Raw genomic sequence first — 18,107 nt, 5'->3', positions numbered from 1 at the left:
TGTTCTTCAATCAAAGGTTAGTAATCACTCTTGTATGGTATTAATCTACTCTTACTATGATCTATTCTCTGTACTGAGATTTTGAAGAAGATAACTTCAATCCAACGGTTCCTTGCATGGGGTTGAGAAAGAGCCCAGCTGCGTGCTATTAAATGCAAAAAGATTCATAAAACTAACATTAACTTAAATTGGACCCCAGCCTCCACCCTTAAAAAAAAAAAAACAGCAATTGAACCAACATGCACCATTTTTGAATTGGGGAAAAACATAGAAGACTTAAAATAAGCTCAAGAGGAAACTATTTCCATTGCTAGATGGCTGGCCAAATTTCTTGTTTTGAAGCATATCTATCATTCATTGATTGATAAAGATAAGGTGTGCAACACACACAACAGGGATCACAGGTAAAAGCGCAGCCGTTTTGGATCTTTTTCTCTGATATGATAAATGTGGGCAAAAACACAAAAATGGCAAGACCACAGCTAGACGTCTGCAAAGATTAACATGTTACTTGGGCTGTGAGAGAGAGAGAGAGAGAGAGATTACTTGGGCTACTCTCGCACATTACATCTGTCTCATGCACTACTGACCTATCAGACTTTGGCACAGTAAAAGGTAGTTGAATAAAACCAAGAGAAACATGTCACCTGGAAGATATCTCACCTATCTACATTTTATCTTCACTGTAAGTCCCTACCAGGCATATCTCTTACATCATAAGCACTTTCACCTTGCATGGCCCCCATGTCCCTGTTAGGTGTGGAATTAGCCAGGTAGTCTCTGTTCGGCATCAATCCGGTAGGCATATCCCGGCTCTGGTAAGACATTCCTTCACTATTACCCATATCAGTGTTCTGAAAATCTCTCGATGGCATGTTGGCAAACCCTGCACCTGGTCCAGCATCTCTATTAGGCATCTGGTTCTGAACATTCGGCATTCCTCCCATATTACTCATTGGGTTTGATGGCACTCCCATGTTCTGCACAGGATTTGGGGGCGCTCCACCCATGCTAGGCATTGGATTTGGGGGTGGTCCTCCCCTGTTATACATTGGATTTGGGGGTGCTCCTCCCCTGTTATACATTGGATTTGGTGGCCCTCCACCCATGTTTGGCATTTGGTTTGGGTGTCCTCCGCCCATGTTCGGCATTTGGTTTGGGGGTCCTCCGCCCATGTTCGGCATTTGGTCTGGGGGTCCTCCGCCCATGTTCGGCATTTGGTTTGGGGGTGCCCCGCCCATATTCCGCAATTGGTTTGGTGAGGGAGTCATCTCTCTGTTCTGGAAATCACGATTCTGCATACTTTCACGCCTTCTTTCGAAATTCCTTGACCGATCAAAGTTGCGTGGCCTATCATTACGCCTGGACCTTTCATTTGCTCTTGCATTGTTCCTCACCCATTCCTCATGATATTTGGGATCATATGGAACGGCTTGTCCATTAACAAAAGGCTCCCCTGCCAAATGGAGACCAGATTCAACATCAATCATTACAAAACCAAATCCCAACCAGCAAAAAGAATAAAAATAATTTTTAGCACCCCTAATACATAATTACTGGAAACCACAACAGGTTGATATTCCATGATTTGTTGATAAACATTATGGTATGCCAATGAGGAGAGAAATATGTAACGTCTGGATGAACAGATGATTGCTAGGTTCTTGAGGCAAACATAGGCTAAAAAACAACACCCTAATACGTTCCACTAAGACAAATTCAAACAGCAATTACTTTCAATTAAGTCTTGCATCAAGGGAGTAGAAAGAGAGTATTGTCAATGTATTAATCTGTTCCAATTTAAATCCTGAAATTCAATGCAAATTGTTTATGGGCACTTGAGAACAAAAAAAAAAAAAAAAAAAAAAAAAGTGAACAGAAAACTTGAATCAGACTGTACAACAAACTATTATTCTAAATGTCCTAGAGCATAAACTGGCGAATATGCAAAACACAATTTATTTTATGTGATTACTAAACCAGTTAATTACGCAAGTGAGACATCATTACCTCCATAATCTTTATTCTTGACATCCAAGTAAGAATCAGGAAGAACCCATCGTACTCTGGGCAATTCTGCATAAGTTTCATGGAAAATAATAGTCTGGGAAAACTTAATAAAGGATATAAGAGGAATTAAAAAGCCTAGAACATATGAATATACCCTTGATCTTGTAGGAGAGCTCCTCCGAAACAAGAGCTCCAAAAGCATAGTAGTGTCGAGTAGAAACCGAGTAAATTTTCATCCTTGCTTCCTCCTCACTACAAAGTAATCAACCAAAACAAAAACCAAATACGTAAATTAGCTATGGAAACTAAGACACAATTACATCTTATGTAGCAGGAATTCTTTCGGGAAAGAAAGGAATTTTTCTTTAATCTCCTATACTCAAGTCATGTATTTAAGATCTAGATAGATTATCTTGAGACAAAATTAATCATTGCGACCTCAAGATTGTACTTCAGCTCCAATTAGCAACATATTTCCTCAAGCCAGTGCAAAACAACAGATGTCAATTCCAGAAAGCATTGGAAATTAAATTTTTGGAAAATAACTCATAGAATAAAAAAAAATCATAAGACGAAATCGAAGAGACCTTCCAATCACCATAGCGAGAGTTTTGATATAGCTATCTATGATTTCATCTCTGGTGGGTTCTCCTTCAGGTTTCTCCATAACAACAAGCCAATGCTCGAAATCGCAGCCATCAAGCAATATCGTCTCCTTCGGCGGACGATTAGACCAGTTTGGATTGGGATCATTGAGAGATGAAGCCGTCAGGCGCGTCGAAAAGCATCTAAAACCAACCGGTACCAAGCGATTGAACTCTGTGAGGGCAGTGACGATAGGACGGATTCGAAGAAGAGATGAAGAGTAACGACTAGTCACATCCAAAGCAGTAAATGAGGAAGAGGTTGAAGCGAAAGAGCGAGAAAGAATAGAAGCCAAAGATGGTTTCCTGCTCAGAGAACGACAGAAAGACGCCACCGCCATGTTTTTCCTCCGCTAAAGCCCTAACTCAGACTTGGGAGAACGAAACCGAGTGTTTTAGGAGGTTTTGCGGTTTTATAAGGTTTTGTACTGAAGGTCAGTGCCGAAAAAGAGAAAACTAATTATAAGAGTTCCTCACATGGTCACATGTTCAACTCTGAATATCACGAAGCTTCTTTACAATTCGGAAAAATAAAATTAATATCCTGTTCATCATTTTGACAAGGTAACGGATCATTTATTTCCAAATGTAACTTGTGTCAACATCATATCAAAATGTTGAAATTCATTTTTATGTCAAATTTTTTTTTTAAATTTAATCATGAGTCTTCAATGTGAGTCTTCAATGTGACTTATAAATAAATTTCAACCATTTGATGTGATCTGAGACACATGTCATGCATCTACAAGGAAATGGATTGGATTGGATAAATTTTAAAAAAATATCACAAAACCCATGACCTTTTAATCTTCTAAATTGTGTCAATTTGTTGATTAATTATTTAAAAATCATCGCAGGTGATGCGTCCAAAATCTGTTCAGCCCTTAGATCACTGATGAATGACCTGTAAAATAAAGTTAGACGTAGCCCGACCCTGGGGTCAGGAGGCCACATCCGAAGGCTAAGTTAGTAGTTGGAACACCATAGAGCTCTGACGAATTACAAAGCTTAATTGAGAGATAGAATGAAAGAGGAACGATTGAGTTACCTTTAGAGTGTGTTGATCACTTGTTTATATAGACCTTACCTTCAATTCTTGATCGTTAAGTAAATTCTCAATCTCTTTCAGTGGCCGTCTGATCTTAGGGTTTTCCCCTAAATATTCGGGGAAGCAAGTAGTTACCTATCTCAGCACGATTTCCTCACCACTTTACCGATAGTTGCCTCCTACAAGTCAGCTTCGTCTACAGCAATAATCGGGAGGTCGTACCAGACTGGTAACTGAAGTGCGGCGCCCTTATGATCGTTTAGATTAGGTTTTGGTGGGTCTTCATTGTCACATCCACCCAGCCGGTACCTTATCTCGCATACCCGGGAATGTGATCCACAGTTCAAGTATCAAGAATCGAGGGACCATGCCTCCCACATACACGATAACACAATCACGAACAATAATAATCAAGGTAAAAGCAACTAATACTAAATATCATGAATAAGATAAGATTCAATAAATCAGAGTGCGGAAAACAAATAATGTCAGAGTATAAATGTGATCATAAAGATGAGAGAATATGTGATAATCACTCTCTCTCAGAGCAGCGGAAAAGAAGTATAATTAAGTTAGTTACAACTCCAAGTATCAAAAGATAATCCCAAACAAGTTAATTACATGTCCAAAATGTTCCATAAATAATCCAGGGAAATGGGGCACTAGACTAGGGTTTCTTCTATCCTAATGATGGTCTCCTCAATGGTGTGGATGAAGAAAGCCCAGCTCTGCCGCTCCCGCACTATCGTGGGGCTAACCCTAGTGCGAATAGTAATCCTCCTCGGCACCAACACTCTGATCTTCACCGAGGATACCACCCTGAGGGTAGTATGCAGGATCAAAGTCTGTCTCGAAGGAGGTGCCATCATAATCTTCGGTACCTGTAGGATAATCTAAAAACATTTGTACAAAAAGGAATGAGTTCGAAGAACTCAGCAAGGTAGTTATTCTATAATTACAATCATACATATACAAAACATAACATGATGCAATATGATATGAAACATATGATGAAGATATGATTCTAACTCTATGAATGCTAGTCTCTAGGGTAGACATGCTTTAAGTCATAGCACCATACTTCTTTGGGTTGTCAGTCACTCTCCCTCAACCTGTTCCGTATCTTGGGAATGCCGTGGTAATTGGGTAAAGTCATCTAAAAAACCATGGTAGGGGAATCGGTAACCGCTCTCTCACATCACGGTTTGGTATAAGTACTGGCGCATGTCACAGTAAAGCCTAGCCCAATGCAAGTCATCTACTCAGTCGTATCAAGTCAGATCTAGATACGTCCATTCCTCGCCCCTGGCGATCCTTTCCGGTATCCTTCACACTAGAGTCAGCATAATCCCAGATTACGGACTCATCAACCCTATTGGTAATCCACAAATAATAAACAGGAAGCTCTCACGTCCTTTCACGGATTGGTTACCGGTCTTGAGCGCCCGTGAACCCAAGTCTAGCTATTTGCAACCCTACTAATAAATGGCCCCTTTCGGGTATCCGTAGCATGGTTTATGTCCCCTACCAAATTGGTTACTGGCCTAGAGCGCCCATCAAACCATACACTACCACGGGTCATTCGGTCTCAATGCCCTTCCGATTCGGGTCTGACACGACAAGGACAATCCTAGCCACCCAACTAGACAATCTTATGTATGTCATCCAATAACCCAGGAAAGTGGCTATAGGCACCTTCGGAGAACATCCCATACTATTCCCTCTGATGCCCAAGGACAGAATGTCAATAGGACACTCCCCAATCCCATGTTATACGTAGGCAATCACATATTCAAGTTCATCATTTCTCATGCATCCAATACATCTTCATAATAAAAGTTAAATCATGATATTGAAATGAACCATCATAGGCATAAGTAATCAAGAACAATAATTTGATATTGACAAGAGAATATGAATTGTGATATTACTGTCCTAACACATGTATATCAGCCTTATAGTAATTAAAAGCAATCTAGAGATTCTATTCTTTAAGTATGAATACAAATCATAAGTTGATGGCCTATATGTTTATGGAGATAACCATCCTTACCTTAGGTTGAGTTGATGATGAATTGAGAATACCAAGAAATGGTCCAAAAGAATTGTTAAGACCCTAAACAAACATCAATAATAAGTTAGAGAAGAAATCGGGTCAAAACTGGCTAAGGTTATTGTCAGCAACAACTTTGGTCGATGGCATCGACCAAAGAGGATTGACCAAAACTTCTTTGGGACAGAATAGTGGATTTTGGGGGTTTTTATCCGAAATTGGTTTTCCGAGGTTCGGATCAATCTGGAATTTGGAGGAATGCTTAAGAATAGTATGAGGACACTATAAATCAAGAAACTAACATAATCCAATGGTCTAAATAGAAAGCCCCAAATTGAGCTATCAAGTTCAAGTGACAAGCATCATGGCATGAATTGGAATTGATTGCATTGACATAGAAATAGCATGCAATAGCTAGGGGAACTTATAGAAATTCGATTGGAATCATATGATAGTAATAAACATGAACATAACATACCATACATCTCAGTTTTGTACAAAATGGCATAATGTTAAGAGGAAAATCAAGGAATACATATGCTAGGCTTGAGATGGGGGCATAGCATCAATAGATGGCTAAGAAGATCATAGGTTAAGCATGAGTGGACACTTGGAGTGATGGTTGCAAGGTTGTAGCACCACCTCCAATGTCTCAACAGCAAGAGAGGAATAGAAAAGAATAGAAAAAAGGTAGAATAGAGAGTGGAATGATGAATCATTCCTTGTAGTTGTAGATGGAGACAAGAATCAATGATTAACAATGAGTTTTGGTGGAGTATCCTTCACATATGCTTAGGAGTTGCTTTGGGAAGCTCCCCCACGTTCTCATGAGTGAAAATGATTGCAATAGGGCTCAAAACACGAGGCTAGTATAAATAGAATAGGGAATATTCCATAGAATCATTAACTTGGCTGACTAGTAAACTTTGGTCGATGGCATCGACCAAAGAGGATCGACCAAAATATTTCTCAGCAGAAAAATAGGTGTAGTTCAGCAACTTCTCACAGGGTTTTGAAAGCCTATACAAGGTCAAATTGAGTGAGGTTTTCTTCTACAATTCAATCAAGAAGTCTAGTTTCGGGGAATTCCTTCGGATTGTGCACGGGAGGTCATTAGGTAATTCAACTAAATCAATCTTCTCCGATGCGCAGACTTTTATTAAACACCGACAATGTACTCGAGCAAGGGGTATCATCGTCAATGTCCATGGGCTCGGTCTCCGCATCATAATTATCAATCAAAAGGGTCCATGAGTCTCTTTTACCACCGCTTCGGGTCTTCGGGCCTAAATACAACAGTGGATCCGGGTTAGGGTTAGGGTCAGGGTTAGAATAGGGCTGGATATTACATTCTCCCCCCCTTAAAAGAAATTTCATCCCCTAAATTGAAAGCGTACCTGTGCTTCCAAAAAGGTGAGGAAACCTCTCCTTCATGTCTTCTTCCTTCTCCCATGAAGCTTCTTCAGGGGTATGGTTCTTCCATCTAATCTTCACCAAAGGGATGGTGCGATTCCGCAACTGCTTGTCCTTTCTGTCTAGGATCTCAGATGGTCCTTCATTGTAAGAAAGATCAGCACTAAGTCCTTCGGGTGCTTGCTGTAGTATGTGCTCCGGGTTCTCTATGTACTTTCGAAGCATTGAAACATGGAACACATTGTGAACTCTAGCAAGAGATGGGGGCAAGGCCAAGCGGTAGGCTACAGGTCCAACCTTTTCCAAAATCTCAAAAGGTCCAATGAAGCGAGGGCTAAGCTTTCCTTTCACAGTGAATCTCGTCACCCCTTTCATAGGTGATACTTTGAGGAAAACTTTCTCTCCGATTGGAAATTCTAAGTTAGTTCTTCTCTTGTCGGCATAAGATTTCTGTCTAGATTGAGTAGACTTGATCCTTTCTCTAATCATGTCAACCATATCACTTGTAGCTTCAATCATCTCTGGACCCAAGACTTTCCTTTCACCAGTCTCAGTCCAATACAAAGGCGTCCTACAAGTGTTACCATACAAAGCCTTAAACAGAGCCATGCCTATTGTTGCTTGGTAACTGTTGTTATAGGCAAACTCAACTAAGGCTAAGTGTTCATCCCAATTTCCACCCATGTCTACCACACAAGATCTAAGCATGTCTTCCAGTATATGAATTGTCCGCTCAGATTGTCCATCAGACTGTGGATGATGAGCTATACTCAAATTTAATTGGGTTCCCAAGGCTTTCTGCAAACCATTCCAAAACCTTGAGGTGAACGTAGGATCACGGTCAGAAACAATACTCACCGGCACTCCGTGTAGACTAACTACATTGTCCACATAAAGTCTAGCTAGCTTATCCAAGGTGTAAGTGATCTTCATAGGAATAAAATGGGATGATTTAGTCAACCTATCAACAATCACCCACACAGTGTCATTTACTTTACTTGTCCGAGGCAAGCTAGTCACGAAGTCCATTGAGATATCTTCCCACTTCCAACTAGGAATAGGAAGGGGCTAAAGTAATCCAGATGGGGGTTGACGGACAACTTTCACACGTTGGCAAGTCTCACACCTAGCAACAAAGTCTTCAACGTCCGCTTTCAAACCATTCCACCAAAAATGTTCCCTTAAGTCCTTGTACATTTTGGTACTTCCAGGGTGTACTGTAAAGATGGACTAGTGTGCTTCTTTCAATATTTCCTTCTTGATTTCATCAACAGCAGGCACATAGAGTCTACCTCTAAACAATAAGGTACCATCCATAGATGTACTAAAAGCAGGGTCCATTTCTGAATTCAAGGCAATTCTCTCAATCTTCTCTTTCAACTCTAGATCAGAACTTTGCAAGGCAACAATTTTATCTCTAAGGGAGGATCTTGCAGTCATGGCATAAAGGATACGATCTGAACCCTTAGGGACCACTTCCAAACCAAATCTTTCTATCGAGGACAACAAAGGCCGACTCAAAGCATTTAAATCCAATTCTCTTCTTTGACTTTTCCTACTTAGAGCATTTGCAACTACATTTGCTTTACCTGGGTGATACTGGATGTCACAATCATAGTCAGAGACCAATCCAACCATCTTCTTTGTCTCATGTTCAGCTCCTTCTAGGTGAAGAAGTATTTCAAACTCTTATGATCCGTAAAGATGGCGATCTTCTCACCGTACAGATAATGTCTCCAAATCTTTAAAGCAAAGACCACAGCGGCAAGCTCTAAGTCATGAGTGGGGTAGTTCCGCTCATAATCCTTTAGTTGCTGAGAGGCATAAGCCACTACCTTACCGTGTTGCATCAACATGCATCCCAAACCGATTTTGGAAGCATCAGTGTAGACTGTCAATCCACTGGAACTATCAGGTATAGTCGAAATCGGAGCACTTGCCAATCTAAATTTCAGCTCTTCGAAATTCTTCTCGCAAGCATTGGTCCAAGCAAACTTCTCTTCTTTTCTAGTTAGCTTAGTCATAGGGGCAGCCAACCTACAAAAGTTTTCAATAAATCTCCGATAGTATCCTGCCAATCCAAGGAAACTTCTTATCTCAGTCACGGTCTTCGATCTTTCCCAATCAGTAACAGTTTGCACTTTCTCTGGGTCAACACGAATATCCTCGGCTGAAACAATATGGCCAAGAAATACTACACTTGAGAGCCAAAAGTCACACTTGCTAAACTTAGCATAGAGTTTCTTTTCTCTCAACCTTTGCAATGTGAAGTTCAGGTGCTCCACATGCTCTTCTTCATTCTTTGAGTAAATCAAGATGTCATCAATGAAAACGATTACAAATTTATCGAGTACATCATGAAATACTCAGTTCATGAGGTCCATGAACACGGCAGGGGCTTTAGTTAAGCTGAAAGGCATCACTCTAAATTCATAATGTCCATACCTTGTTCTAAACGTTGTTTTAAAGATGTCACTTGACTTCACTTTCAACTGATGATATCCCAATCTCAAATCAATCTTTGAGAAGACAGCCACACCTTTCAACTGATAAAAAAGATCGTCAATCCGGGGCAGCGGGTATCTATTCTTGATTGTCAGCTTGTTCAATTCCTGGTAGTCAATGCACAGGCGCATACTACCATCCTTCTTCTTTACAAACAAGACTGAAGCTCCCCAAGGCGACAGACTTGGCTGCACGAAACCTCTCTCTAAGAGTTCATTCAATTGTGTTTGCAACTCTTCGAGTTCGGTAGGTGCCATTCTGTAAGGGGCCTTAGATACAGGAGCCGCTCCAGGAATTAAGTCTATGGAGAACTCGACTTCCCTATTAGGAGGCAATCCTGACAAGTCATCCGGAAAAACATCAGCAAACTCACTAGCAACTCTGACTTCCTCAAGTTTCTTCCTTTCTTTGACCTTGCTTCCAGGCGAAGCACTTTCCACTAAAGCATGGACTTGCATTAAAGCGGTCAAGGTCTTCTTGCTAATTCTTCCCTTTTCTCCTTGAAACTCGAAGACTGAATTCTCTTCTACATGAAACAGGATCTTCTTCGAGGAGCATAAGATCATGGCATTGTAGAAGGTCAACCAGTCGATTCCCAAGATTACATCAAAATCTCTCATGTCAAACAATACAAGATTTGCCTTCAGATTCCTTCCACAAATCAAAACAGGACAATCTTCTAAAATTTAGCTAGTTCAACAGCAGACCCAACAAGGGTACTGTCACATCCACCCAGCCGGTAACCTATCTGGCATACCCGGGATGTGATCCACAACCTCGAAGATCCATAGTTCAGAGACCACATCAGCCACATCGACAATAACACAATCATGAACAATCAATATTAAGCTACAATCAATAAAATAGAATTCAGGAATGAGATATCAAGGATAATCAGAGTACGGAAATAAATATCATATCAGATAAATTAAGAAGGCAGTGGGTGGAATCCACTCCTTCACCAAGCGGAAGTGAGGTCAAAATTTAGGTAAGTACAAGTCTCAAGTTATGAAGATAAGTTAAAGTTATTACAATTCTTCTAAGTTTAATTGTCACAAAAAAGGGGGGTAACTACTCATAAGTGTAATATCCAGCCCTATTCTAACCTTGACCCTGACCCGGATCCACTGTTGTATTCAGGTCCGAAGACCCGAAGCGGTGGAAGAAGAGATTTATGGACCATTCTGATTGATGATCATGATTCGGAGACTGAGCCCATGGACATTGACAATGATACCCCTTGCTTAAATGCATTGTCAGTGTTTAAGGAAAGTCTGCGCATTGGGGAAGATTAATATAGTTGATGTACCAAATGACCTCCTGTGCACAATCCGAAGGTATTCCCCGGAACTATACTCCTTGATTGAATTGTGGAAGAAAACCTCACTCAATTTGACATTGTATAGCCTTTCAAATCCCTACTTGAAGTTGCTGTTCTAAACCTTAGTTTTCTGTTGGAAATATTTTGGTCAATCCTTTTGGTCGATACCATCGACCAAAATATCCCAGTCTGCCAAGTTAATGATTCCATGGAATATTCCTTTTCTATTTATTATAACCTCGAGCCTTGAGCCCTTTTGCAATCATTTTCTCACCTGGAAACGTGGGGAGAGCTTCCCAAAGCAGCCCCTTGGCTAGTGTGAAGGGCACCTCATCAAAAACTCTTTATTTATCCTTGATTCTTGTCTTCATCTTCCACACTAAGGTATGAATCATCATTCCACTCTCTACCCTACCATTTTCTACTCTTTTCTATTGCCACATTGCTGATGAGACATTGGGAATGGTGCTGCAACCTTGCAACCACCACTCCAAGTGTCTACTCATGTTCAATCCATGATTTCCTTAACTATTCATTGATGATATGCTTCCATCTCATGCCTAGCATATGTATTCTATGATTTATCTATTAGCATCATGCCATTTGGTACCAAACTGAGTTATAGGATGTATTATGTTCATGTTTAACATTGCCATATGATTCCAATTGAATTTCTATTAGTTCCTCTAACTATTACATGCCATTCCTCATCAATGCAATCAATTCCAACTCATGCCATGATGTTTATCACTTTAACTTGATAGCTCAAATTGGGGCTTTTTGTTTAGACCATTGGATTGGGTAAATTTCTTGATTTATAGTGTCACATCCTCCCAGCCGGTACCCTAACTGGCATAACCGAGAGTGTGATCCACAGCCCGAAGATCAGGTATCGAGTAATCAACCTCCCACATAAACAATAACATAATCATGAACAATAATAATCGATGTGCGAAAGATAAACCATAGATCCAAATAAGGAAAGAATGAATCATATATAAATCAGAGTACTAAATTTAATCAGAGTGTCTAAATCAGATAAGTAAAGTGAGGCGAAATCCCACTCTACAACCAGCGGAAAAGTAGTTCTTAAAGAGAAGAAACAGAATAGAATCTAATCCCAATAGCAGGTACAAAAGGTAACTAAATTGTTCTCAATCTTATAGACAATATCCTTATAAGTATGAATCTCATAAATGGCACAAGGGCGCTTCCACTCTATGGTCGGACTAAGCATCGTACGGAGCATAACCACTCGCGGGATCTTCAGTGTAATTGTCATAACCGAAATCACTTTCCTGGAGATATGCCTCTTCTCCTTGCGCTTCTTCATACGAGCAGTCATGATACTCGAACCCTGTAGAATAGTCTAACAAACATTGTACAAAAAGGAATGAGTTTCAAAGAAACTTAGTAAGGCAGTTAAATCCATAATAACATAAATGGCAGGATTACAAAACAAACATAAATGCAATATGGTATGAGACAAACAATGAATGTATGAATCTAATTCTATGTATGCTGGTCTCTATTGGCAGACATGCTTTAAGTCATAGCACCGTACTTCTTTAGGAAAGTCTCATTCACTCATCATCAGTTGGTAATGGGTCCGGCATCCCTCGGGACATTCCATGGCTGGGGGTATAGGTCACCACTCTCTCACATCACCATTGGTCTAAGTACCGGCGCATGTCAGGGTAAAGCCTAGCCAAATGCAAGTCTTCTACTTAGTTATATCAAGTCAGATCCAGATATGTCCATTCCTCGTCCCTGACGATCCTTTCCGGTATCCTTCACACTAGAGTCCTCATAGTCCCTGACTACGGACTCATCAACCCTATTGGTCATCCACATATGGTAAACGGGAAGCTCTCACGTCCCCTCACGGGTTGGTTACCGGTCTTGAGCGCCCGTGAGCCCAAGTCTATCCATATGCAACCCTACCAATAAATGGCCCCCACAATGTGATTCCTGTCCTCTCACGGGTTGGTTACCGGTCTTGAGCGCCCATGAATCCCCATTGCTACCACGGGTCGTTCGGTCTCAATACCCCTCCGATTAGGGTCTGACATAACGGGACATGCTAGCCAAACACTACTAGACAGTCCTAAATATGTCATCCAACAGTTTAGGAAGGTGTCTAGAGGGCATCTCCGGAAACATCCCATAATATTCCCGTAGTAGTCCAAGGACAGAAGTGTCAAAAGGACACCTCTCCTTTCCAAACCATACTTAAGCATACACAAGCATCAATTCATAACATCACATATATGGTAACTTCATATATGGAAAGAAATCAATAATTACAATCAACTTGTATATAACTGGTAAGTAAATCATACATGAGTCAATTTAATATAAACAAGTAATGCTACTGATATCAAGACAGTACCACAGTAGTATAACATTATAAGAATCTAATTAAAGAAATAAATTAACAAGATTCAAATATAGAAACTAAGATATGCAATTTATGTTGTTAAAGAAGTAACCATCCTTACCTTTTATAATTTGCAAAGGAATCCTAAGAAATCAAGTAAGATCTTGACAAACTTGAGAAGAAGGTCCTAAAACAAGTGTATACAACATATTAGGAAAGATCCCTAACAGAAAAGATATCAAAACATCCAAAATAGACCAAATCTGGAGTTGCTGTACTCATTGGTCGATTGGATTGGTCTACTGTCCCAGTCGACCAATCAGTCGACCAATGGAGACAGTGGCCTACAAAATCAGAGTTTTAAGAATAAAGAACCGAATTTTGTGGTTCAAAAGGGTACTAAACAAGGGGTAAACTACATTGGTAGTATCCTAACATATAGAGGACCTCAAAACACTAATATAATCAAGTTTTCAAGTTACAAATTAGGAAACAAAAAGTTACCATAATTAGATCAATCATGGTTCTTGAAGAATTCAAGATAGAAATCATAGACAAGAACAATAGGAGAATGAATCATTGATTCAGATAAAGATATCATGGAAGGCATACTTAGATCTTCAAGAAAATAGACCTAAGAGCATAAATCTAAATAAGGAAACAAAACCTACCATAGATGTAACTGTCATGATTCATGAAGAAAGCATGGTATGGTAGAAGAGAAACAACTAGAGATTGATAGATCATGGATCATGTAAAGAAAACACAGCAATTGACTACTAACATGATCAATATAGTAGATCTAAGAAGATCAGAATTTAAATCAAAAGATGAACAAAGACAAGATCATGATTTGATCATGATTCCTTCAAAAGCTTGCAATGATCATGGTTAAGATCATTGCATTAGCCATTAATCCTTAGGAAGATCATGAGAGACAAGTCTAGAGATGTTTGCAACAGAGAATGCAGCATCTCCTCTACTGTCTCAACTCAAAAAGGAAAGAAAAACAGAGATGGAGAAGAAGAAGAGAGTGTAGACATACCTTTGATGCAAGAGGAAGAGTTTTGACGAAGATCCATCAAGATAAACACCAAGGACGCAAGGGAGATGACTTGCAGAGGTCTTTGGTTCGTTCCAAAGAGTTTGGAGGCAGAAAATACGAAGTAGACTCGAGATTGGACTTAAATAGAGCAAGCAAGACCTAATTACCAAAGACAGAACCCATTGGTTGAGTGGATTGGTCGACTGGTCCAGTCGACCAATGAGTCGACCAATCAGTTCAGCAACTCCTAAATAGGGAATTGAAGGCCCAGATCAAATCCAATCCTAAAGGGCTTTTGCATACATATCAAGTGACTTACCTAATAGGTAGAAATGCCTTCAAACCATGATAGAGAGCACTCCAAGTCCATCAACTAATCCGATCTTCATCAAGATTCAGTTTCCATAAATAGAACCTCATCATCAACACTCATGGATTCAAAGCCAGACAACAAGTCCTCTATTGGGATGGCCCAAAGCTGACTTCTTACTTTACTTCGGGTCACTGGACCTACAAATAACAAAGTTTCCGGGTCAAGGTTAGGGCTGGGTTTCACGTATAGTGTCCTACTACTATTGTTAAGTATGCCTCCAAGTTCCAGATTGATCTGAACACCGGAAGACTCATTTGGGATGAAAACCCCCAAAATCCACATTTCTGTCTCGAAGGAAATTTTGGTCGATCCTTTTGGTCGATACCATCGACCAAAGACCATTGACCAAAATGTTGGCAGACAGCAACCTTGGCCAATTTTGATCCAATTAACATCCGATCTTCCCGACTTCTTTTCTAACTTATTATTGATGTTTGTTTAGAGCCTTAACAATTCTATTGGACTATTCTTGGTATTCTCAATTCATCATCAATTCATCCAAGGTAAGGATGGTTATCTCCATAAACATATAAGTCATCAAGTATTGAATTGTGTTTTATTTAAAGAATGAAATCTCTTAAATTTTCTTTCAATCATTATAAGACTGTTACATATGTGTTAGAACAGTAGCATTTAAATCTTTATACTTTTGTCGTGTTACTTTAACATTTTGATTTGCTTATGTTTATAATGATTCGTTTCGATATCATGATTTGATTATTATAATGGATATGCATTGGATGCATGAGAAATGATGAGATTGGATATGTGATTGCTTACGTATGACTTGGGATTGGGGGGTGTCCTACTGACACTCCTGTCCTTGGGCATCGGAGGGAATAGTATGGGGTGTTCTCCGATGGTGCCTATCGACACTCTCCCGGGTTATTGGATGACATACATAGGACTGTCTAGTTGGGTGGCTAGGATTATCCTTGTCGTGTCAGACCCGAATCGGAAGGGCATTGAGACCGAACAACCCGTGGTAGTGTATGGCTGGATGGGCGCTCTAGGCCGGTAACCAATCCGGTAGGGGACATAAACCATGCTACGGATACCTGAAAGGGGCCATTTATTGGTAGAGTTGCATATGGATAGACTTGGGCTCACGGGCGCTCAAGACCGGTAACCAATCCGTGAGAGGACGTGAGAGCTTCCCGTTTACTATATGTGGATGACCAATAGGGTTGATGAGTCCGAAATCCGGGATTTCGCTAACTCTAGTGTGAAGGATACTGGAAAGGATCGCCGGGGGCGAGGAATGGACGTATCTGAATCTGACTTGACCGATTGAGTAGATGACTTGCATTGGGCTAGGCTTTACTGTGACATGCGCCAGTACTTGACCAAATGGTGATGTGAGAGAGCGGTGACCGATCCCTTTACCACGGTTTTTTGATGACTTTACCGATCTTCCCCGGGTATTCCCAAGATATGGAAATGGGAGAGTGACTGACGACCAGGAGAAGTACGATGCTATGACTTAAAGCATGTCTACCCTAGAGACTAGCATTCATAGAGTTAGACTCATATTTGCATCATTGTTCCATATCGCATTGCATTATTATATGTTCTGAATGTGTATGGTTTCTAATTATGGAATAACTTCCTTGCTGAGTTCTTCGAACTCATTCCTTTTTGTGCAAATCTTTAGATTATATTCCAGGTACCGAAGACTACGATGGCACCTCCTTTGAGGCGGAGTATGATTCCACATACTACCCTCCGGGTAGTGGCGTCGGTGAGGATCTGTATATTGGAGCCGAGGAGGATTACTATCCGCACCAGGGTTAGCCCCACAGTTGTGCGGGAGCGGCAGCGTTGGGTTTACTTCATCCGTACTGTTGAGGAGACTACCATTAGTATAGAAGAAACCCTAGCATAGTGCCCCATTCCCCTGGTGTATTTATGGAACCTTTGGTCTTGTAACTAACTTATCCTTGAGATTATCTTTTGACACTTAGACATGTAATTGACGTTATTACACTTCTTTTCCGCTGCTCTGAGAGAGTGGTTATCATACCTTCTCTCACCCTTATGATTATGCTTATACTTTAATGTTATTGTCTTCCGCACTCTGATTTATTTAATCTTATCTTATTCATGATACTTAGTATTAACTGTTTTTACCATTGATTATTAGTGTTCATGATTATGTTACCGTGTATGTGTGAGGCATGGACCTCAGATCATTGATCCTTGGACTGTGGATCACATCCCGGGTATTCCAAATGGGGTACCGGCTGGGTGGATGTGACAATAAGTCTCCTCCACAATAGATATGTCCTCTTCAAAGGCGAGGACCATGGAGTTCCAACATGACTGCTCCCATACAACTCCAGGGCTAACCCTGGTACGCCAGGTGATCTTCTTCGGTACGGTCACCGAAGTCTTCAATGTAGCTAGTCTCCGGATAGTAGTATGAGGTATCCGGGTCCGCCTCAGGGAGTGTGCCATTAGAGTAATCACCTGTAGAATAGCCTAACAAAATATTGCAACAGAAAAGGAATGAGTTCAAAAGAACTCAGCAAGGAAGTTATTCCACCACACATAAACCACAAGATAATCATAACATGATGCAGATGATATGAGGCATATAATGCAATATGATTTATTCTAAGTATGCTGGTCATCTATGGTAGACATGCTTTAAGTCATAGCACCATACTTCTTTAGGTAGTCTCAGTCACTCATCACCGGGGGAATTGGGTCCTGCATCCCTCTCGGACAAATCCATGGTTGGGGGTTTCGGTCACTACTCTCTCACATCACCATTTGGTTTAAGTATTGGCACATGTCAAGGTATAGCCTAGCCCAATGCAAGTCATCTACTTAATCATATCATGTCAGTTCTAGATACGTCCATTCCTCCCCTCTCGAGATCCTTTCCGGTATCCTTCACACTAGAGTCACGGATATTACTCACCGGACTCATCAACCCTATTGGTCATCCACTAATGGTAAACGGGAAGCTCTCATGTCCCTCTCACGGATCATTTCACCGGTCTTGAGTGCCCGTGAGCCCAAGTCTAGCCATTTGCAACCCTACCAATAAATGGCCCCTTTCGGGTAACCGTAATGCAATTTATGTCCTCTCACGGAGGGGATACCGGTCTTGAGCGCCCACAAATCCACACTACTACCACAGGTTGTTCAGTCTCAATGCCCTTCCGAATCGGGTCTGATATGATAGGGACATCCTAGCCATACATCTAAACAAGTCCTATTTATGTCATTCAATAACCCGGGAAGCGTCGATGGACACCTTCGGAGAACATCCCATACTATTCCCTCCGATGTCCAAGGACAGAAACA

The 18,107-nt window shown here is 40.7% G+C and overlaps 1 protein-coding gene across 1 annotated transcript; it reads right to left on the bottom strand.

Annotated features, from left to right (window-relative positions):
* Positions 1–274: 274 nt before the first annotated feature.
* LOC149006448 (uncharacterized) lies at positions 275–3,074 on the bottom strand. The gene is made up of 4 exons (XM_089167464.1): positions 2,598–3,074; positions 2,165–2,262; positions 2,011–2,076; positions 275–1,456 (listed from the first exon to the last, which is right to left on the bottom strand). The coding sequence occupies exons 1-4, from the start codon at positions 2,993–2,995 to the stop codon at positions 681–683; spliced, it is 1,338 nt and encodes a 445-aa protein (XP_089023590.1). The 5' UTR covers positions 2,996–3,074; the 3' UTR covers positions 275–680.
* Positions 3,075–18,107: the final 15,033 nt, after the last annotated feature.

This window comes from Hakea prostrata, chromosome 8 (assembly GCF_041222555.1).
Source record: "Hakea prostrata isolate BN-2017 chromosome 8, UWA_Hpros_2, whole genome shotgun sequence".
NCBI lineage: Eukaryota > Viridiplantae > Streptophyta > Magnoliopsida > Proteales > Proteaceae > Hakea > Hakea prostrata.
This window is presented reverse-complemented; position numbering and strand designations above follow the sequence as displayed.